The sequence below is a fragment of the Perna viridis genome, chromosome 2 (genome assembly GCF_037379345.1).
Source record: "Perna viridis isolate PV_CMFRI_1.1 ecotype Kerala chromosome 2, ASM3737934v1, whole genome shotgun sequence".
NCBI classification, from domain to species: Eukaryota; Metazoa; Mollusca; class Bivalvia; order Mytilida; family Mytilidae; genus Perna; species Perna viridis.
The window spans coordinates 22,837,769-22,861,594 of NC_142446.1; the positions used below are offsets into that span (position 1 = coordinate 22,837,769).

The 23,826-nt window shown below is 31.9% G+C and overlaps 1 protein-coding gene across 6 annotated transcripts in view; it reads right to left on the reverse strand.

Annotated features, from left to right (window-relative positions):
• LOC148624109 (protein unc-79 homolog) overlaps positions 1 to 23,826 on the reverse strand; it is a 60,995-nt gene that overhangs the window by 7,810 nt on the left and 29,359 nt on the right. For 5 of the 6 annotated variants that reach the window (XM_088566611.1, XM_088566616.1, XM_088566612.1 and 2 more), the window contains 21 exons: positions 22,245 to 22,418; positions 21,521 to 21,559; positions 19,457 to 19,570; positions 18,237 to 18,355; positions 17,149 to 17,202; positions 16,474 to 16,556; positions 15,305 to 15,347; positions 14,570 to 14,752; positions 11,371 to 11,518; positions 9,798 to 10,063; positions 8,798 to 9,278; positions 7,970 to 8,126; positions 7,272 to 7,502; positions 6,864 to 6,902; positions 6,279 to 6,394; positions 5,705 to 5,790; positions 4,187 to 4,426; positions 3,395 to 3,505; positions 2,434 to 2,538; positions 1,281 to 1,460; positions 49 to 227 (listed from right to left, as the gene is read on the reverse strand). In XM_088566611.1, the coding sequence (XP_088422737.1) occupies positions 49 to 227; positions 1,281 to 1,460; positions 2,434 to 2,538; positions 3,395 to 3,505; positions 4,187 to 4,426; positions 5,705 to 5,790; positions 6,279 to 6,394; positions 6,864 to 6,902; positions 7,272 to 7,502; positions 7,970 to 8,126; positions 8,798 to 9,278; positions 9,798 to 10,063; positions 11,371 to 11,518; positions 14,570 to 14,752; positions 15,305 to 15,347; positions 16,474 to 16,556; positions 17,149 to 17,202; positions 18,237 to 18,355; positions 19,457 to 19,570; positions 21,521 to 21,559; positions 22,245 to 22,418 (3,148 nt within the window). The remainder of the gene's footprint in view (positions 1 to 48; positions 228 to 1,280; positions 1,461 to 2,433; positions 2,539 to 3,394; positions 3,506 to 4,186; positions 4,427 to 5,704; positions 5,791 to 6,278; positions 6,395 to 6,863; positions 6,903 to 7,271; positions 7,503 to 7,969; positions 8,127 to 8,797; positions 9,279 to 9,797; positions 10,064 to 11,370; positions 11,519 to 14,569; positions 14,753 to 15,304; positions 15,348 to 16,473; positions 16,557 to 17,148; positions 17,203 to 18,236; positions 18,356 to 19,456; positions 19,571 to 21,520; positions 21,560 to 22,244; positions 22,419 to 23,826) is intronic. The other variant, XM_088566614.1, reaches the window with a different exon arrangement.

The following is a 23,826-nucleotide window of genomic DNA, read 5'->3' on the forward strand; positions in this document are numbered from 1 at the left end:
TGTTTCTTCATTCTTTTCTCAACTTCCTTTGAGATAAAAAGGACTAACCCTTGTTGTACAGTAGATGGTGGATGATATAACCATGGCAGATATCTGGTGATAGCTCTATTCGTCTCTCTGTTGTTACCTCTGGTAATCTCTAGGGCTACATACTGAGCAATGCCAGACTTTAACTGACTACCCAATGTATCCTCATTCAGGCTACTGGTTCCACTCTTCATATTGTTCTACCAAATATAATTTTTGACGGTTAATTTTATGCCTCTGTTTTATACACACATTACATACATTATGTGTCATGGCAAGACAGTTATCTTCACTTGTCGACTACAGGACACTTGTTGACTACAGGATACTTGTCGACTACAGGACACTTAATTTTAAGTAGTAATATTCATTATTGTGGCGTGGTCACACAAATCAAATAATGCACATTCAATTCACATTCAATACAAGTACGAATTCAGTTATGCATTTACATGTAACAAATTTCCAACGCAAATAAATGGAACTAAAATAATGTGCAGTATTGGATTTGCTTTTGGATACATTTTAGATAATGTTAACTCAATGATTCATATTCAAATGGTATATGAATGAACACTTTCAGCAAAAGTGAATTTTTAAAAGTAATCCAATGAAAATCTAACAATTTAATGTGTGTTAAACCAAAGCCAATTCAGGTGAACCTTACTGATGTTTCCAATGAACACTGAATCAATGCAAACTGGATAATTTGAATTGAATGTGAATCATGCGTAAATGCATAATTGGTTTAGGCAACTGTTGAGATGAGATACACGTAGTAGTTTTGACACTTATATTATTGAATTTAACATTCATAAGAATGCAGACCAATAAGAAATTCTAAAGACTTAAATAAAAACAGGTATTTCTTATGAAGAATAGTCCTCAACATCATTTGTAAGACCTTTTGAGGCAGATAATCACACTGAAATTTCTAATATATTCATTCTGACATCACCATCAGTGGTTCCAACTGAAGTACATCTTATATAGAAGATATAATTTTTTATCACCAAGGTTTATCAATGAGTAATAAAGCCATTTTTAAAAAATAAATTTTGATCAAATACAGGTTAACTTTTAGATAACCCCTCTATCATTTCCATATACATTTTAAAGTAGATTCCTAAAGCTCATGAATACACTGAAAGGAGAACAGTGCTGTTTAAGAAAAGACATACAAACACAAAGACAAATTTAACAAGAGGTAAATGTGTAATTTTCATATGATATTAGATATAAGTTTTGGTTACCTTGACCTTAGATAAGGTATGTATATCTGATATAAACTCCAAGCATTCATTCAGATGTTCCCTCATACATTCAGCAGCACATGTGCTAACCAACATATGTGCATGTGTTTTGTACAACATTCCTTGTTCTCCTATAATGTTGGTATTAGCTATGGTTCCTCCTCCATCCAACACTACAAACTACAATGTTTCAAATCAATCAACTAAGAAATAGGTTAGCTGTGGTGCAGCATGAGTAATGGATAAAAGATAGGTACCCCTCCGCGCAATAGAAGGAAGTACAGACAGAAGACACCTTAATTACCTGTTGAGGGGGGAGGTTATAATAATAAATAGTCAGTCCTTGTTAAATGTGAGATAAATAAGAGTCTCCCTGCATTATTTGGATTCTGATATGAGTACAACTTTTATTTAGGTTTTTGAAAAAAAATTTAGCCTATATACATTTGTATAGTGAAACTTGGCTAAACCAAACTCCTTTGGGACAACATGATTTATTTGGTTTAGGCAGATGTTGGGTTCATAATGGTTCAGAATGCAAAATAACCCTGAAATAAAGGGACTTAAAGAGATGTATTGTTTAGATATGCATTCATTTAATCAGGGTTCAATAACATCAAAGTTCTTCTGTACTAATATGGTAAAAACTATGGATGTTGTTGAAAAATAGAAAAAAAATATGTGTGTTGTTGAAACATGGTAAAAAACAATATATGTGTTGTTTAAACATGGTAAAAAAACAATATGTGTGTTATTAAGTCATGGTAAAAAACAATATGTGTGTTGTAGAAACATGGTAAAAAACAATATGTGTGTTGTTGAAACATGTCATGTTAGAAAAACTCATCAGTGAGTAAAACACTGTTAGAACTGTGACATTGTTTATAATATTTTTTTTCTTTATAAGAAAAACATATTACAACAATGGAAACCAAGTAGTTTTACCAATGTGACACTATGGTTACAATCCATTCTGAACCAACTTCAATGTTCTCACCATGGAGTATGTATACCATGCTTTATGTCAAGATGAACAATAATCAACAATAAGGAGAATCTAAATAAAAGCAGACAGAAAATATGTCTAAACATGTATATGCAGTAATAATGACTTATGTTAACTTTATAGCCTGATTTGATTTACAATGATTACCTGGACCAGAAGTAGAAAGTTTTCATCTGGTAAACTGATTTTGAACTTCATAGCCTGGACTAACTCAAATATTACAGTCCTTGTCAGGTAGAGCTTGTCTCTTTCCTAAATAAAGAAATTCTACATTTAAGAACATGCCATTGGTGACAGAAATCATTTATGACTTTCATTTTACAAAAATAAAACTTCATGAAAAACTGTTACAGAATTGTACCTTGAATTTGAATGATTTAATGCTGGTACCTTCCTTTTTAAACATCTATATATATCATAAATAACATTTCTATAGTTTTAGTCAAAACCATGGAGTGTTTAAGAAAGAGATGAGGACATGTAAAACACTTCAACTATTTAAAGAACCTTAATGAGCATGCTCACAATACCGCATGCACCCACATTTGCTCTCTTTAGAAGCCAAGTCCTTATACCAAATGGCCCCCTTGACTGATTTCTGTAAAAATCCATCCCATCCAATTGCTTATTTCTACTAATTTTCATGATAGTTTAAAGGAAATACAGCAAAATTGGAGGCACTTAGTACCCAAGCAACAAGCCTTTTAACAAAGTCTCCCTCCCAAAAAATTTGTATCCCTGTACTCTTTCTAAGGAAATCAATCCCATCCAAAATTTAATAGCTATTAACCACTCACCAAAGTTTGAAGGAAATCAGTAAAAAGATGGAGGTGCTATCCAGACAACATGCTAAGACTGACAGAGGGACAGATCAAAGAACATTATACCCCTGCAATTCCTTGCATGGGGTATAATTATTTTCCCAAGCAGGCATTCAATAGCCATTATCTTCTTTCATGCACATATGATGCCTAACATTACTATAATCCATTGAGCTATTAGACAGAGTTACACCTAAACAGACTAGACAATGTGATTCCTATATACTCCCAAACTTAGGATATGATCAGAAAATGTTCATATGTTTCAACCTGTCAATAATTTTTACCTTTATATAGGACCTATTTCCCAAGGAACATATGTCCAACATGTGCTGCAACTTGAAATTACAGTTCTGTACAGCAAAACTTAGCAACTTTGAAAAAGGTTCCAAGATATACTGAAAGGAAAATGGTTTTATCATATTCAGTGCAAAATTGATTATTATTCATTTTCCTAAATATATCTCTTTACAGCTCTTACTCAAACTCAGAAACAAGCAATCTGATTAGTCTATTTCCTCAATGACCTACATGGATGAATTTTGTCTTCAAAATGTGAAAGAATAGAAAAAATAAAATAGAGTTAGATTTTAATTAAGTATCATAAAACAGGTAAGCATATTTTGTGTAACTTACTTTTTTATGCATCATCCTGAAAGTTGCAGACCATCACATGTTTTCATGTCTTCATTTGTCTATTTGTTTACATTTTTGAAATGAAAAATATCTTTCAAATTGTGTTAAAGACACAAATCCATCTTATATATAAAAAAAAAAATATAAATGATAAATGATAAGTAAAACTATTTACCCCCCCCCTGCCTTTAAGTGGGGTAGGTAGCTGCCTTGTTAGAATAACGTATATACAAGGGTATGGAACAAATTCTCATCTAGTGTTTGAGACACAAACCTGATTTTGCTTTGAATACTTGGTATAATTTTAAAAATACATATTCCAAAAATAACCTATATCAATATCCACAGTTTCAGAAGACAAGATTTTTTAAAACCTGTGAATGGACGACAATGGCTATATTTTATGACTAATCGATTCCTTCTTCTTAAAAAATGCAGCTTACCCTAGCATTACTGATGCCTGAGACTTTAAGTATAGCTGTAATGATCTTTAGTACTGGTGTCATATCACATGGACTTGGCAATACCGATGGTAACTTCCTCAGGACGATTTCAAACTGACAAATTATACTATTCCACATCGGTGCTGAGGACTCCAGCGATATACAGTTGATATACATTGACAGGTTGTTCAGTAGGAGCATGATATTGTCTGATGGCAGGTTCTTCCTGTTGTTAAGACCCTGTAGAAGTTATGAAGAATGAATTAGTCAGTCAGGATTAGTTGTGATAGTTTAAATATACCCTAACTTGAAGTAAACAAACAAGAGGCTACCAGGAGCCTGAATCACTCACCTGGTTAATTTTTCGTCTTTTAAGGACAATATCTCTAATACTCACCTGGTTAATTTTTTGTCTTTTAAGGACAATAACTCTAATAAGAATCTGTCCAACAATTTTGACTCACTGAACACTTTTGTAGGACTTATCAGAAGGATCATTTCATCACCTGAAATTTTCATTCTATCTATTTTAGTTTTTCAAGTTATTGACTGAAAACTGCTAAAAACATAATTTTTTGCTTTTCAAGGGTAATAACTCTACCAAGAAGTCATCCAACAAGTTTGATCACCACAAATATTTGTAGGCTGTATCATAAGGATCATTTCAAAAATTTAAAGTTTTATTCTATTATAGTTTTCAAGATACTAGTTAAAAACTGTAGAATTAGGCTAAACCTAACTGTTTTGGAGATATATGCAAAAAACTACTGTCTGATCCCTTTGTTCTACTTTTAGTAACGGCGGTCATGTTTTTTGATGAATCAAAAATCCTGACATCAGTTCTATGCAGGATACCTCAAGGAACATTCATACCAAGTTTGTGCTAATTGGTCAAGTAGTTCCAGAGGTAAAGAGCTTTGTATAATTGTTAATGACAAAGGGCAATGACGATGGATGCCAAGTAATGGCAATATCTCACATGGCCTTTGGCCAGGTGAGCTAAAAATGTGTTGATCTAAAACTTCTAAAATTTAAAAAGCTTAACTTTAACCATTCTCATTAAGTTTCATAAAAATTGGACAAGTGGTTTAGGAGGAATTATAGATACAAATAGCCACCTTCTATCATCAAACTAATTCAACAGTTAAGTCAATATTACTGATCACTATATATATATGTTACCCTGCTTTAAAAGTAATGGGGTATAAATCTCATCTGTTTCCAGTAAAAAAATTAAACTTTGATACTGATTTAAGTTTGTTTTCATGTATTCAGACATATAATAAGGAAATCCAGCACTTTTAACATGCTTTTTGCTCTGTTTCAAGAATAACCCCTTTTTAAGTAGTATAATTGTATAAAACAGAGAAAAAAATTGTAAAATTTGTGAAAATAAAATATGTATAAAGCAAACATTGTGTATCACATTCATATATTTTTTTAGATATACTGATTTTACAATGAATACAGATGACGTCACATTGTCTGAACCTTATCTAATAATTTGATGGACATAACCTCTAACAAGAACTGTATAGGTGCCTGGCATGTTAGTTCAGAAAAGTCAACTAAAGCTGTGGCCATAGTCTTGAAGAAATTAGGATCTGTAAAACAAAATATGTTTATCATTAAAGCTCATGGAACCTGTATTGTAATTCAGGTTGCATTTAAAAAGAAAACCTTGACTACACGATAAGCTACTTTTAAGATTTTGAAATATTTGTTTGCCAAATAAAAAAATTATTCAGATCAAGTCTTAAGACTTAGCACTGTTGTGTTGGAACATAATAAATCTCATCAATTAACTTAAGAATATTTTTTTTTGGATAAGTAATCAATCACAAGCCTTTTGTGTCTCTTTTTCCAACAAAAGAAAGCATGCCTATCAAATCTTGTGGAATTTAAAACTGAATTACAAATATGTGTCTAACACTGAAATATTCTTTGTCCTTTTGATTTTATTTCTTTATCTTATTTCAAACCAAAACAGAACCCAGGAATTTAAAGTACTTAGGGTTAACAGCTCTGTAAGGAAGAATAATGTATCATTTAACACTTTTAAATTTTTTTCTAAAATAAAATTTATACAGACCCTCAAAGTTGCTCTGGAACAACATTGGGAAGATGCCATTAGGGGCAAGCTGATGTAGGACACATCTTAGGAACTGTCTGGCTATGCTTACACTGTTACCTGGTACCATCAGATTACTGGAGCATATAATAAGAGAAATCAAAATTAGATGAAGTACTTACACAGTGGCACCATAGAGTCTAGATAAAGTCAGTAGCTTGCCAAGAGAGTCAAACACGTTTGAAAAAGGTGCAATGCCAAAAAATGAGGCTACAAATAGTTTTAGGTTATATCAAACACCTTAGTCTAACATGATTCAAATGAAGTTCTTAATTAGTAACGGTGCAGTTTTGTTGTATTGAAATAGATGTATGCCTCTATTATGCAAATTGAACAAGACTTCTGTTCATAGTTTGTGTTCTAGAAAGAAGTGCTTAAGTTTTAAGGCAATATAGAGGGATCAGACAGTAATGAATGCAAAGTGCATACCCACAATCTGGGTACGCTAATGATATACTATACTTAGAACTCAATAGCAAACTTCTCTACAGTGAATTCAGACACAGCTGTAAGGATTTTCATAGTTATCATAAGAAAAGTTCCTACCTCTCTGCTTGCCAGGCATATGGGCTACTTGAAGCTATTCTGTAATGAAAATGCAAGTGATATAATGTAGTATACAGTAATTAATCAAAAAGTTTTGATAACAAAATTATTATCAAGAGCATCAATATGCACATATAAACAAAGAGGAGAATTTGTCCACATGACTGATCATATATTGGATCAGAACTATCAGTAGATTTTCACTATAGAAAACATGTCTAAACTGAATCCTAAATAAAACATAAGCCTGTCTCAACCAGACACTTTTAAAGGTCCCTTCATATCAGTTTAAATGTACTGAACCTGGATAAACAAGGTACCCAACAAACTCTACAATCCAAAGGGGGCTCAGTTTGGACAGGTTTCACTGTAATGTGAACAAAAACCATAAAAAACTTTCATTTTTACCTCGACACACACTGCAGCATTTCAAGAAGGAGCGGTGTAGCTAGAGATGGTTCTCTGTGTATGAAGGTTGCCAAGACAACAATACAATAACCAATTACATCATCATCATACTGTTCCAAAATGGCATTACATTCAGCACACCGATCCATCATCAAATTGTCACCATATCGTGAAGGAGTTGTTTTCTTGGCAGCTTTCTTTGCCAGTAGTTCACTCTTCCTACTTTTACGACTGTTAAAGATAATTATTGACTTCAATATCATTTCTAAACTTCTTATAAAAACTACTTAACCTTATTGACAAAATTTGGAGACGTATTTAGCATAATACCAAACCTATTACAAAAATTTGTGGATCTTAAACATGAAACAAATATTTTTGCTTGAATAGAATACTTTTTGTAAAGCTTTATATTCAAATTATAAGCCCTGTAAGGCTCTTTGAAGTTAATTTCTTGGTTCTCAACCCATTTTTTATGAAAACTATTGAGGACGAGTGGCATTCCTTTTTACCATTTCATTGCACCAAAAATGACAAGGAAGCTTTTTACATTTCATAGACGGAAACAAATGACAATTAGGAGTTTTTGTTTATCTTTTATTGATATGGCAATAAAAAAGGGTAATGAAGCAGCCTCAGAAGGGAGGGTCTGAGAACCAAACTAATAATGTTGTGAGGCCTATATATGGCAATTATACCTCTTTGTAAAAGTACCCTCATCAGGAACAGGTTCATTTAGTTCTGGGAAAATATTCTGTAATTCCACAGTTGTCAGTCCAGTCTTCCTTGGCTTTTTGTCCCTAAAGTTTGGTTTTGGTCCTACGCTTTTAACAGATTTCTTCTCAGATTTATCAGCTAAGTTTAAAAAAATACCACAACAATGTGAACAAAATACTAAAAATAGATGCAAAAACATTGAAACAAAATTGCCAAATTGTGAATTAAATAATCTTTATAATTGGAATTATCAATGGGAACCATATATGACTTCAGTATATTGACAAACAAAAATGTCTATCAATTAGTATCACCCTATACACTATGTATTTCTTTTCACACAAAAATGAAGAAAGACATGTATTCCTAGTGTTGCATTGACTGGATGAATTCTTAGATAATAGTACATGTGTATACTGTGAAAGTACTTTAATTCATGGACACCAATTTTCGTTGATTAGGGATGAAACACAAGTTCGTGGATTTTTGATTTTGTGGTTTTGAGGTTTTCAGTATACATATCAATAGTATTCTCCTTTTTGTTGAAAACCCAATTTCCTAGTTTGGCCTACGCATGAAAACCACAAAAATCGGTATCCCATGAACAATAGTACTTTCACAGTAGATTTGAAACAAATAACCCACAAAATTAAGTGGACCATTAAAATGCACAACTACATATCATACCTTTATTACTTACAAAGTTTCATTAAATTTGGTGCAGTAGTTTCCAAGGAGATACACTTTTGGGGGAAGATATAACTAACCTAGTAACCTAGAATATGGCAAAATATATACCCAATACTTACCTCTACCATCAGCTCTGGCAGGAGACCTAATTCTTCCTCCTGTTAGTTTATCAGAATCTGTATCTGATGTAGTCAGATTCTTATCACTATCATCTGCACTCTCAAGTTCAGAGGTCATATCATGGCTCATATCAGTAGTAGATGTTACACCTGTCCAGGAACTCTCTGTTGCACTGCTAGAAACACCAGCAGACATCAAAGGAGGACTTGTCACTCTGCCTGCCTCTGTTGGGGCTAGAGGCTTGGTTTTAGATGGAGGACTTGTCACTCTACCTCCCTCTGTTGGGGCTAGGGGCTTGGTTTTGGATTTTTCACTTTGTTTAGAGAATTCCATCAGCTGTTTAGCCATGACTTTCTCCACAGATGTAGTATCATTAACAGGACTAGTATCAATCTTTGCTGGAGATGTGGAAGCTGTTTCTTCATCATTTACAGTATTTTTTGGTATATCTACAGGAATGCTCTTATCTTTTGGTTGTACCTGCAGTGAAAAATTTTAAAACTTGTATAACTGACCACACTGCTACATTACTTCAGGATGTTAGGATTTATTTTTCCAATTAACACCTTCCAATTTTTATTACCCAGGAAAAATAAAAGAAATACTGAAAACTCAGACATTATGCTGTGCTGTTATTATTGCTAGAAAAAAAACTAAATCAGAATCTCAGTCATTAAAACTTCCATTATAAAGTTTTAACATAACTGGTGGAACATTCTTCTAAATAACACAAGAACTTAAATCATATTCTCATCTAAAATGACAAAATCACAATATTTAATGCACACAATTATTTTTGAATTTACAGTATGTGAGACAGTAATTATTCCCTGTTGAGAAACTCATTTCCAGTACTATGAGTCAATGTGAAAACCATGCAGAAATACAAATATATAATCCTTTTACACAAAAGGGCAGTTAAATACATATCCATAGTATCCTTTAGTTATCATTGTAAATTCAAACCACTTAAAACAAAATTATAACAAATATGTTTACATTATTTTTTAGTTCCATATTAGGTTCATTGTATTCTACCAATCTTCTAGGTTTTCTGGTCCTGGCGACAGGTCGCTTTGGTGTCTGTTCTAAAGCCTCCTCTATAACCTGCTCTCTGATTGGTGAGACTTGATCAGCTTTCTTGAAGTGAACAGTACTGCCACTTGATCCAATACTGACTTTAATGGTATCATTATGATTTTTAGGGCTCTGTGGTGGTGTGTCTGTCTCCTGAATGTTTTCTAGGTCATTCAGTTTACTTGGTTCTGAAAACATTAACATGAATAATTATGAATTATATTCATATCAGTTATAAGATATCAAACTAAATAAAAATACAGCGGAAAGTATCTAATCCAAAACATGAGTATTCAAGAATACATTTAAATCTAGCCTGTGATTCATAAAACATCTCAAATTGAGAATTTCCTCAAAACTTTGAGTTTTTGAGTTTTCCTCCGATCTTCAATTAGATTAGATTAGTAGAAAATTTGAAAGAAGGATAAAGATATAGTGAATAAGACATTTTCCACTGAACTCATTAAATGCAATACAACAGGTTTTGTGCTGTCTTCATATCTAGTGATATTGATAAGCTCAGATAAAGATATCTGTATGAATGTAACAAAAATCATTACTTGACAGCATTTCAAGAAAAACTTTGTGAGAAAAAATTTAAAACTATAACAATACTTTTCACCATTAGTAAATATATGATTATGCAAAATTGTTATTTACAAATAAAGTATTGCAACTAGTAAACATGTATGTGTATACTTTGGAACCTCTATTTCTCAACAGTAAGACTAGGTGGTATAAATCCTACCTCACAGGACTTCTTACACCTACCTCTATTTCTCAGTATAGTTGGACTAGATAGTATAAATCCTTCCTCATGAGACTTATTACACCTACCTCTATTTCACAGTATAGTAGGACTAGGTGGTATAAATCCTTCCTCATGAAACTTCTTACACCTACCTCTACTTCTCAGTATAGTAGGACTAGGTGGTATAAAACCTTCCTCATGGGACTTCTTATACCAACCTTTATTTCTCAGTATAGTAGGACTAGGTGGTATAAATCCTTCCTAAGGGACTTCTTACACCTACCTATATTTCTCGGTATAGTTGGACTAGGTGGTATAAATCCTTCCTCATAAGACCTCTTACACCTATCTCTATTTCTCGATATAGTTGGACTAGGTGGTATAAAACCTTCCTCATGGGACTTCTTATACCAACCTTTATTTCTCAGTATAGTAGGACTAGGTGGTATAAATCCTTCCTAAGGGACTTCTTACACCTACCTATATTTCTCGGTATAGTTGGACTAGGTGGTATAAATCCTTCCTCATAAGACCTCTTACACCTATCTCTATTTCTCAATATAGTTGGACTAGGTGGTATAAATCCTTTCTCATAAGACCTCTTACCCCTACCTCTATTTCTCAGTATAGTACGACTAGGCGGTATAATTCCATCCTCACTGGACCTCTTACATCTACCTCTATTTCTCAGTATAGTAGGACTAGGTGGTGTAAATCCTTCCTCATGAAACTTATTACACCTACCTCTACTTCTCAGTATAGTAGGACTAGGTGGTATAAAACCTTCCTCATGAGACTTCTTACACCTGTGGTGCTGAGCTTCCACTGTGTTGATTACAATTCTTATCAGCGTTTGGATAATAGCCGACACTGGTGAGGTATAAAACTGATACTGAAATACAGATGTAAAATCCAAATATGATATACCGTATTTTGGTGTGTATTGTGTGCACTTTTTTACCAGGAAACTAATTTCAGCACATGGGGTGCGTATAATACACCCATACATTGTTTCAACACATTTTTACAGACCAGAGATCGGTCGAAAATTTACGACCTCGAGGGAGTCAACATCGAATCAGAGACCACTTATGAGGTGCCAAAGCATATTTATTGATTTTTCATGAGTTTTTTGTTGACTTGTTACCTTTGTAAGCATAGATTGTCAATAAAATCTTCTTGAACAGAATCTGGTTTCAATCTATTTCCTCCAAAAAAAACATGGCAGACTATGTTTACAACCGCCATACTTTCGTTTTTGTGTATTGATTAACTAATGTTGTCATGTGGTTATTGGGGCATTGCAAAGGGTATTTAGATGTCACTGATAATAGTTTCACCTGTTAATTTTATATCTAACAAGCAACTGACATATTTATTGAGGGGATTAATTAATCATGACGAAGACACAAGACACTTAGTTACCGGTATTATCGAAGGAGATTGTAAATTGTTTTGCGATGTGTATATAATTATGTCTTTATGATGTACACGACTTGTTAATGATATGAAAGAAGTAATTAAAATACACACAAGTTTAAACAATTTAATTACTGAATAACAAAATCTTGGGCACATTGCTCATAGAGCCCTAAAATATTTCCATTGGACAGAGTAGTCGGTTTAAAAAAAAATATTGTTATTTATGCATCGTATTGAACTCTACTTCATAGTTATTGGATATTCTACTTTTTGAAAATATTGGCTTCTTTTTTTTATTGAACTAATATCAAAATCCTTATCCAATGTAAAAACAATAATTTTTAAACATAAACCCTTTATGTATCCCCTACATAACACACATGCCCTATTTGATGACCGTCTGCATTGTTCGCTCAGACCCCTTAATTGATTGTAGTAAAAACAGTCCTTCTTCTAGAATTAGCAATCTTCAGAAATTTATTACTCTCAATAGAAACCTTTCAAAGGTAATCAAAACATATGCCCAAGCTGACAATTTCAGCTATTGTCTACGTTATACATTTCTTACCCGAAAAGTAAATGAATACACATAAACACTGACAAAACAGACAAATACAAAAAGTAACAAAACAATATTCTTTATAGGAATAAATACACAAAACAGAGAAATGGTCCATTCTATTCAAAAATAAATTAAAGCCAGTAATGTTCGTGGTCCAAACAAGTTATGCTATTTTCACCACGTAAAATACATACATACATCGGTAAAAAAGTTTTTTACATCAACTTTTAAAGGGAAAACCACCCTGCACAATAAACACAAATGTGCATTATACACACCAAAATATTCCATTCAAGCCAATTCTTTTTTTATTTTTTTTTTTAAATATATAGAAGTTGTTAGGACTGAATTTAAAATATGTGCTGATACAACAAATCTGATAAGTATTGTCAATCCAGTCACTAGACTCTATGAATACTGAATATTCATTACAAGATTTAGTTTGTAAGACTTTGAAGATGGACAGATAAAACTCATGATACAATGGTACTCAAAACCAGATATCTGAGATCAAATCTCAAGTTTTTCTTTTTCAAAACTTGACCAAGCAAAATAAAATGGCTTTCTCATAAGTTCATATCTTGCACAGTTCAACCAGAGGCTAATGCCTTTTTCATATTTAAATATCAGAATCATTTGTGATTGTTTGCTGGTAATTCATTAAATTGTCTATGAAATGACCAATGACATCATAAGGATATAATTAGAGAATGTATCTAAAGTTCTGACAGCATAATCAAGAACAAATTACAACCAAAAAACATGGAATAAGACATTTATCTGACAAAATATTTGACATTGTAATATATACTAACATTATCATTCCACTAATCATATTTCCAAACAAATATTTTTACAGCATTGAATATGAAAGTTCTTCTGGGTTCACAAAATGACACCTATTCTGCAGATAATTGTATTTTACTTTAAGATCTTGAGCTGTTAACATCAGGGTTGATGCCTGTAAATTGATTTTACTGGCAGCATATCAGCAAACTTGTAAATTAAATGGTTGTTTGTGACCATCAAATCATGATTAGTGAAAACAAATTTCAAATAAAATACAGTTATCTCTATTCTTAGCAACAGCTGCATAAATGTTGATATTCCAATTAAAAGTCTTTAAAAAAAACCTCAATTTAACCAAAGTATTGCACCGTTCTCACTAAGCCATTATAGCACTGTACTTTGCAGCACTATAATTTCTTAGCATTGTGCTATCAGTAATTAATTTTAATTAGAATGCACTATGGGCACTGTGTTGTAATTTGGAGGAAGGCCAAAAGAGCTGTGCTATGCCAGTAAGCACTGAGCTATTAAAAAATTATGGGGAGAACACTGTATTGATACCCTGTAATTTACAACATAGTCCAATGCAAACAAAGTCACAATTATTGTTGCATTAGAATGTAACTTGTAACCAGTAGTATAGAAGTGGATATCAGGAAACACATAAAATGTATCCGAGTGTTTAGTATTCAAAGAAAAGATTGCATTGTATATACTGTAAATGTATCCGAGTGTTTAGTATTCAAAGAAAAGATCACATTGTATATACTGTAAATGCATTGTATAGACTGTTAATGCATTGTATAGACTGTTAATGCATTGTATATACTGTTAATGTATTACTTTTTGCAGTTGCTAATTTTCACAGAATCTGTCAAGTGAACATATTGACAGCTATCAATTTTTCACGAAATCTGTCAAGTGAACATATTAACAAGTATCAATTTTTCACTGAATCTGTCAAGTGAACATAATGACAGGTATCAATTTTTCGCAGTTTGAAAAAAATAATTAGGGTTTTATAGAGTTAAAAATCAATTTAGCGTGTACTTTTTTTGCAATTTTCTGTCCACCACGAAAATTAGTATGTTTCCAGTAGTATAATCTACTACAAATAAGCCTCTTGTGTATTGATGTCTACAAAATAAAGATGTCTAGATTCTAGTGTACCTTATACAATATAGTCAGCAAAGTCGTGAGCCAGGACACCTGTGTATGAGGCTCTAAGTACCATAGAGTATAGTTTGGTGGCTGGTAGTCACTGGCATATCTCTGTGGTGAGGGCCCATACTGTAGTAGTAACAAAGTGATTGGTAATATCTGGTTACCTAGTTTAAAGTTTCTGTCAAGTACCTGCAAAATGTTAGGTTTCATTTCACTAGTGTATTTTGATCTCAATAAAATAAATTTCTATGATTCATTAACCGAACAGAGTTTTAATTATTTGTGGTATAAAACATTTGTGTCTAGCATAGAAGAAGTTACATTATTATAGTTCAGTATTTGATTTCTATAGTAAATCTAGGTAACATTATAACTAGTTACTACAAGAGGCCTTGATAGTTCTGTTTCCCCAGTCAGAAGTTTTTACTATTGATCAGGGTAATAGTAACATAATCCTACTTCCCAGATTTTTCCCCCTCCAATTTTAATTGGTTAATCAAAGTTCAGATGTTATCAAGCTTTTTCCTTGAACAACATTAAAATCTGATACGGTGTGATCAGACAGCAATAAGCAATCATAGTCATGTAATATATCTACTCACTTATTATGAAGAAATTTTTATGGTTCAGCATAATAAAACATTTGGTGACTGTTCATTCAGAAAACAGTAAATTGATTTGTCTCAGAAACCATTCAACAAATGTATACTGTTGAATACAATGAAACAATAAGAAACTTACAAATGGAACACCACTCAAAAATGCATTGAATACAGCTGACGTTCTGAAAAAGAAATGATCGGATGAAGCTGACATTCTGAAAAAGAAATGATCGGATGAAGCTGACATTCTGAAAAAGAAATGGATCTGATAAAGCTGACATTCTGAAAAACAAATGGATCGGATAAAGCTGACATTCTAAAAAAAGAAATGATCGGATGAAGCTGATGTTCTGAAAAGAAATTAATTGAACACAGCTGATGTTCTGAAAAAGAAAGGCATTGAATACCATTGAGGTCCTTAAAAAGAGAAACATTCTGACTTTTTTAAAATGTAACAGTATTTATTTATTTTCATGACAATTTTTTAAAAAAGACTGATGGATTGATATCTGACCCATTACCAATAAGATATTAGGTATAAAAATTGACTTGATATATTTTTAATAAATTTTTATTTGTTAAACTAAGAATATGTTAACAAAATTAATAACACAAGGAGAACACAATATATACCATATACCTCTTACAAACTTCCCATTTTTTACCATCATTTTATATATTGAAGAAATAAATAATGGAAACTTCGTTTTATCAATGTTTTACCACGTGCTGACTATTTATGTTGCATTGTTTTGAATAATGACATAAATAACCAACCCATAGTAAAACAATGATAAAATGGAGTTATAAATGGCCAGCCTGTAGTAAAACAATGATAAAATGGAGTTTCCATGATTTATTTCAACTCTAGTAGGACTAGTGTCTTCATACTTTTTAATACATGCAGCTTATGTGTTGCACGAAATGTTGGTCATATGTTTATCACTTTTTGACCATGACTATGGTCTAAAGAGCTTTGAAGCATGTCATATTAGAATGGTTATTTTGGTTAGTGTTAAGTCACCATAGCACAGGGGCTTACTCCCACTATCAGCCCCAACAGTATATGACTTATACAAGGGTGATCCCACATTTGGAAGTGCCTTGCTTCAACTCCATTTTTTTCAAATAAAATCAAATATATCACTATTTACTACTCAGCAATCAGTTGACAAATGATGAATTTCATCAATAAACACATGTTACTTGACAGTGGGAACAAGCCCCCGTGGCATATGCTTGCTATTTGTCCTCTTTCAAAAGGTCACTTTTCAGATAGTATGAGCACTATTTGAATTACAGCCTCACCTTAATTTGTGTGGTGGTACTGTAAATGATTTCTCTGTCTGGTTGTATCCTAACAAAATGTTCAAATGTCTCAACACAACATTCTGAAAAAAAGGCCAAATTTTCTTAACTATACAGAAAGCAAACTTAACTGGAAAAATATGGCATTTTGACTTTCAATTGATTAATGTGTCATAAAACAACCAAGTTTGTACTTCAAATATAAACGTTTTTTTTGGTGAAAACAATTGTAAGCACTCAGTAACACTGCTACTAAAATACAAAAATAATTGTGAGGAAAAGTTTACTAACAAATACCTCCTGCTCCATACAGCAGAAACCATACAGACAGTACAGGTGTACAATGTAAATATGTAATAAAGGTTCTGTGAAAGTAACATTAAATTCCATTCAGAAGTTGTGGATAGGAGATAGGTACATGATATTCATATTGCAAGTCTAAGTTTTGCTATGGAACCCACCATCCCCCCACACCCCCCCCCCCAAAAAAAAAAATTAATATTTCAGGAAAGTTTCATTCAATTCATTCTAATAGTAGTGTAGAAGGGTTAATGGACGAGGGAAGGGTACCCTTGTGTGTACAGAAGTTTCAACAGAATAACAGACATCCCTATCATTGTATACCCCTCACTTTCCACGTAGGGGTACGATAAATGTATGATAAATAACACTTACCTGTGTTTTTGTGTTGACTTTGTCATCATCATTCATGTCACAGTTAACCATAAACTGGAAGAGAATATTTATCAAATTATTTTGTGTGCTATTAAGGTGAATCATATCTAATATTTCTAGTAGATAGATTTTTCTAGTTGTTCTTAAAGATGATCTTAATTGAACTTACTTTAGAATTTTAATGTAAAAAAATGTGTCACAGGACTTGATTTTGAAATGATTGTGCCATAAAAAAGCCATTATTTTACTAGCTTTTATATGGATTATGTAGGGAATTTTCAATATTTTGCAAACTACTTAAATACTAGCAGATAGAATTTCATATAAATTTATAAAAAAGAATGCTATACTGACATTCTTTTACATTTCAAATAGAAAAGTGGGGTCACCTAACTCTTTTTCTTGTAATATCAAAAACTGAAATTACCCTTACAATTCTATAGAACATTTTCCCACCAATTATCTCCCCTTGAAAGACGCTTTTACAAATAATGTCACAATTTTACCATAATAATTTTCCTGTCAAAAAATCAATTCAAACATATCATATTTACATTATTTTAATAACTATTAGTTATTAGAAAATATGTATGTCTGTATGATTTTGCAAGATGACAGAAAAGAATGCTCCATGAAATAGGTATGATCTAACTTAAGCATTGTCTTCATTTGTTACATAGACTAATTTAAGAGTTGTATATTCAATAAACCAACAATAAGACCTCCCCCCCACAAAGTATGTCAACAAAGGGTTCACTAAAGGCAGTGATTCAGAATAATGTAAGTCCAATCAAATAAAGTATGTGCACTAAGCTCAAAACTCAGTAAAATTCTCCACAGAGCCTTACATTTCCAAATCCAGTTTTTAAGTCTTGTACAAATATTTTCTGTACTCTTCTATACAATAGTAGTATAATATATTTATTTACAAGGCAAATAATAAAAAGTCTATTAATTATATCACTACAATTAAACTTTGTATGAATGGAAAAAGTGTTTCTACAACTTCTTCGTGGTTAAAGAAGGAACAATAAACTTAATAAAAAAACAAGCTATACAGGATTACACATGTATAACATAATACAAACCTTCATTAGAAGAGCTACAAGTTGGAAGACAGTGTCCCTATCTATCCCATCCATATCCATAGCTTTCTGGAGCAGTGCTGTGAAATTACTATCTTCGTCAGAAAACTCCTTTAAGTTTCCTAAAGAAAAAAAAGTAGTGACATTACATGGGATGGTATATAAAACAAACATTTCATTTTCTCATAATATTATTTATAATGTAAATTCAGAGAATTTTTACAAAATTAAATGTCATTTTCAGGGGATAATATTTCTAAAATCCAATCTCCCTTACAGTGAAAATTGAAGATTCACAATGTTTTTTTTAATTTAAAGTACAAATGTATTAGTGTAAACTAAGTCATGACATTAACAAGTTTAAAGATTATGACAGATACTGAAGACCAAAGATTATGATAGACACTGAAGACCAAAGATTATGATTGATACTGATGACCAAAGATTATGATAGACACTGATTAAGATTGACACTGACAACCAAAGATTATGATGGACAATGATGACCAAAGATTATGATAGACACTGATTAAGATTGACACTGACAACCAAAGATTATGATGGACAGTGATGACCAAAAATTATGATAGACACTGATTAAGATTGACACTGACAACCAAAGATTATGATGGACAGTGATGACCAAAGATTATGATAGACAGTGATGACCAACGATTATGATTGACAGTGATGACCAAAGATTATGATAGACAGTAATGACCAACGATTATGATTGACAGTGATGACTAAAGACTATGATTGACAGTGATGGCCAAAGATTATGATAGACACAATCAGTACAAAACAAAAAATATATTTTAAATAGGTCATTCCACAAAGACAAGTGTAACCAATTTCATGAACAAAGGTGCCAAAACAAAGGTGAACAGAATCTCATACAGAAAGAAAATGAGACAAACTTCCACTCTGTATGTTCCGAAATGAATTGGGAAGGGATAAAGTTGAACACGTTGTGCTAATAACCCAACTTGTATGGCAATCCAATGAAATAGAAAGTTGATATCGGACAAGAACAAAAATCCCTTCCTGAATGACAGATGGACAAGGTGATTCCAATACACCACCAACTCTTTGAGTGTACAATGTCAACTCTGCATGAAGCTTATGTGTCACATTAATTAATATGTAAGAATAAGTTTTGTAAAAACTCATGTCTTTACAGATCCGTTGTGATAATAAAGTATTATGTGACCTATCTGTACCTGGGAAAACATTGCTGAAAGCACCAAAATTCATCTTAGATGTCATTCTTCTTCCAAGGTTGAAATGAGGAGCTGAGTGTTGTCTTATACAGGATTTCTGTCTTTCCAAGTCCACTAAAATATTTTTTCTTATATGAATAAGCCATATATAATTCAAGTTGACTGATCCATACTTAAGATTACTTTTATATAATAATGAGTTTTTTCATGTTTTAAGTTTTCTAATGCTGTTGGCTGACTTGAAAGCATCATTCCTAAATATTAAATAATCTAATTTTCTATCTACTTGATAATTGGCAAGTTGAATAGAAGTTCAACATACAACTTGACATACTCCACATGGACACAAGGGTTTAGCACATCATTCAAAGTAGGACTATCCTAAAAACATCTTTGTGACAGGAAGACACAGATAATGCCCAACCAAAATAAAAAAAATTGTCTATTGACACTTCATCAATGAAATACATAAACAACTTTTCACAGAGCAGCTAAGCTGCTAAGTCGAGTTTTTATTAATCCTTCATAAACATATGTATGTGCATGCAGAAGAACACATAAAAATGAAAATAATTACAAAATGGTTTATTCATAAAAAATAGGATTAGTTTCACTATGCTGATTAGGATCAAATGCCTACGAGAACATTCTGACATATCACACTAGTTGCTGCAAGAGTTTTCAAAAAATAAATTGCAAACTTTTCACAATGAATGTATTCACTTTCACAAAGATTCATTACAATTGGTGAAAGCATTTTTGAGTTATTGTGCAAAAACTGGAAAACATCATCCTTTTCCATAAAGAAATTTCAAAAACTTGAAAGAAAAATAAATTTGAATTTCTTACAAAATTAAAGGGAGCTTCCCACTAATGAAAAATACTTTCTTAAAGTTTTCAAATTAAAATGTGCAAGCATCATGTGAAAAACATATTGGACAGAAAAGGGTAAAACAATATGACCCCCAACCTTTAGTTATAGGGAATAAATAAGTCTACACCACTACCCATAGGGGGATGTTTTAATGTGTGATTTTCTACCTAAATACTGGTACTATTTATATACCAAAGCAAGTTTTTATTTTTTTTTAAAATGTACTTTTTATAAGCAATATTGAAGAAGGGAATTTTTTTCTTCCTTTTTTTTTGTGTGTGTGTGTTTTGTTATGTTTTTGGTTTTCAAAATTAAAAATATGGCTAAACTTTGCAGATATATTATAGAAGACATTATATATAACCAAATTTTAAATCACATTAAAAAAGAGAAATCAGCTGTTTCAGCCTCAAACTGAAAAATCAGCTGCTTCAGCCTAAAATTGAAAAATTAGCTGTTTCAGCCTCAAACTAAACCATACATTTATATTTTATATATATAAAAAAACATACAACAAAAGGGAAGAGCATTACATATAGATTCTTCAGTATAGAGTGATTTAAATTATTTGTCAACTCTCTATGGTAAAATTAAGATTTTCAACATGTGATCTTTAGCTAGCTCACATGTTAAAATCTTAATTTTACCATAGAGAGTTGACAAATATATTAAATCAAAAATAGGCTTGAGGAGAATCGGTTTCTCCCCTGATATCTGTAGAAAACTTAGGAAATGTAAAATGGCAGAAAAACCCTTATAGAAATTTAATCACTGCCCAGTGGATATAAAGTCACATGCAATTTTAATCACCAGCTTACAATAAAAGAAATACTGTTGCATGCAAAAATTTAAAACAATTATTTTTAGCTATCAAAGTAAATCTCAAATTAACATCAATAAAAGTAAGGCAAACCATTTGATAGATTCTTACATGCAAATAATTTAACTATTAGTTTTTGTATTCATCAAATTACTTAATACAATAACAATATGAAGTTTCAGAAATTGTGTAACTTCAACAATGTAAATCTAGTTTTTATTAGAAGTTAAGGGCATGGGTAAATGGCTGCAGGGAAATAAAACATGTATAATTTAACCTTTAATAAAGCATTACATTAGCCAACACTTTGAACTGTATTTTATACAGTTGTTAGATATTCACAGTTAGTATCAAACACCCACAAACTTACAATACTCAATCAATTTACGTCTACGCTGTGCTAATTTCACTGAAAAATTTGCATACCATATTCATATACATCATAAATGCAAACACATCTATATCAGCTATATATATAATATATTGACGTTTTTGGTCTACATTTCCTAAACATGCCTTTCAATAACAGTTCTAATGTGTCATAGTACAATAACAGTCCACTTAATTATTATTTTCTCTTATATTTGGATCAAATGTTAAAAGTAAAACATTTTGCTGACAACATTGTTGGACATATAAAATGTTCAAGGTCCACTGTAGTTGAATAACATATAATGTAAACATGTATGAAATAAAACATCTACTAATGTAATAATTTAAAACTAGAAAAATTGTGAGGCAAGCTAACTAAAGGCTACCCTTGCTCCTCATCTCAATAACCTTAACAAACCAATACCTCATTTGGAAAAACATCTCAAATTTATCCAAAATAAATGATGAACAAAAGGAGTATAGTTATTACTTTCATGTCCCTTAGAATTTATTCTACAATATTTCATAAAACAAAAGATCATGATAAATATTTCTTACTGATACAATACAAAACTGCTTATATTTTAAGTCTGTTGTAGAATAGCTGGTGAAAATATTTATAGAAATGTATAAGATCTATCAATACATTAAATATGACTATAGGTCCTCTAATAGGACACTTCACTCATCCCTGACACAAACTCTTTCAAGATTTAACTTACATTTAGGTGGAGCAGTCCTGGTCACCAGATGCATGGGAACTGACACAGCCCTTCTATAGGGTGGCTTACAGCTCTGGCTCACTGATCTAATACTATCTGTCCTGGCTAAGGCAAATCTGGCTCGGTTCAATCTCTTCAGGAAAGACTCACTCTCTCTGTCAGAACTCATTACGTCTAAAGTAGACATACAATGTACAATATTAGCTTTGGATTATAGAAAAAACTGAAAATCTACAGTCATAATTATTTTTAAATATTTCACAAGGAAGAATTGGATACATCAACAGATGAACATTAAACACAACATTCCAGTTTGATCATCACTTTTTTTGTTTTGTGATTAAATGTTACCACAATAGCATAGGTTTCTTACACAGAATGGAAGCAGTCACAAAAAATTTTAAAAAAATAATTTGGAAATTTACCTTAAACGGTGCAATACATGTAATCAAGATGCATACATTTATTCAGAACATTAAAGAACCTCTAGAATTCTTGAATTCAAGCTCATGTTAATTAAGGATCCTTTAGACCAAATTTAAAAGTGGGTCCAAAATCAGAAGTCTAAGAGTAGATTGGTTAATTAGAGAACCATTAATTAGTTGTTGAACTGAAACAAATTTGAACTTTGGACCTAATGGACCTTTATGTGAACCAATTGAAAGCTTGGCCCAAAATTAAAAAAACAATAAACATGAAGATAAAACATTGTTCACTTTTCAAGAAATCAATTAAGGTTTTATTTTAGACCCTAAATGACACTACCTTAAAACTATGTGGCCAACAGTCAAATTCTGCATTTCAAAGAGCATTTATTAACTATTTCATTGATAAACAATTCACTTAAAACAATGATGGAAAAAGCAACAAGATATTGCATGATATGTAGTGCTAAGAATACCCCACTCAACCATTTCAGTCCAAGCTGGAAAAGGGAGACACAGTACAAGTCATCATGCGGAAGCAATATACGAAATATCTATGTATTCCCTCCAGTAGAAGCTGAGAAATCTGTTATGAAAATTTCTATTATATAGCACCTTAAAAAAATAACAGAGTCAATAGGTAAACAGGAAGAAGATGAGCAATGAATATGAACAGGAAGACACAGTACAAGTCATCATTAAAAAGCAATATACCAAATATTTAGGCATTCTCTCTAGTAGATGTTGGGAAATCTGCTGAGAAAATTTCCATTATGCAGTACCTAAAAAAACTGCAAAGTGAATCGTTAAACAGGAAGTAGATGTGCGGCAATGCTTTAAAGAGGAGACACAGTACATTCATCTTGTGAAAGCAATATACCAAATATCTGAGCATTTCTTCCAGTAGAAGCCAAGAAATCTATTATGAAAAATGTATAAAACGGAAGGACTGACTGACAGCCAGACGGACGGACAGGGGGATTGCAGTATAGCCCCACTCATTAATTTTTTTCCGATTTACCGTTTAGAGGAATATTCTTGTTTACAGAACAAAATACTAATTTTGTAGTGAAATCAACCTTGTTCATACAAAAAAACAACATCTTAGATGTAATATTCACAGATCTTCATTTAAAACATAAATAGATCAAATGCAG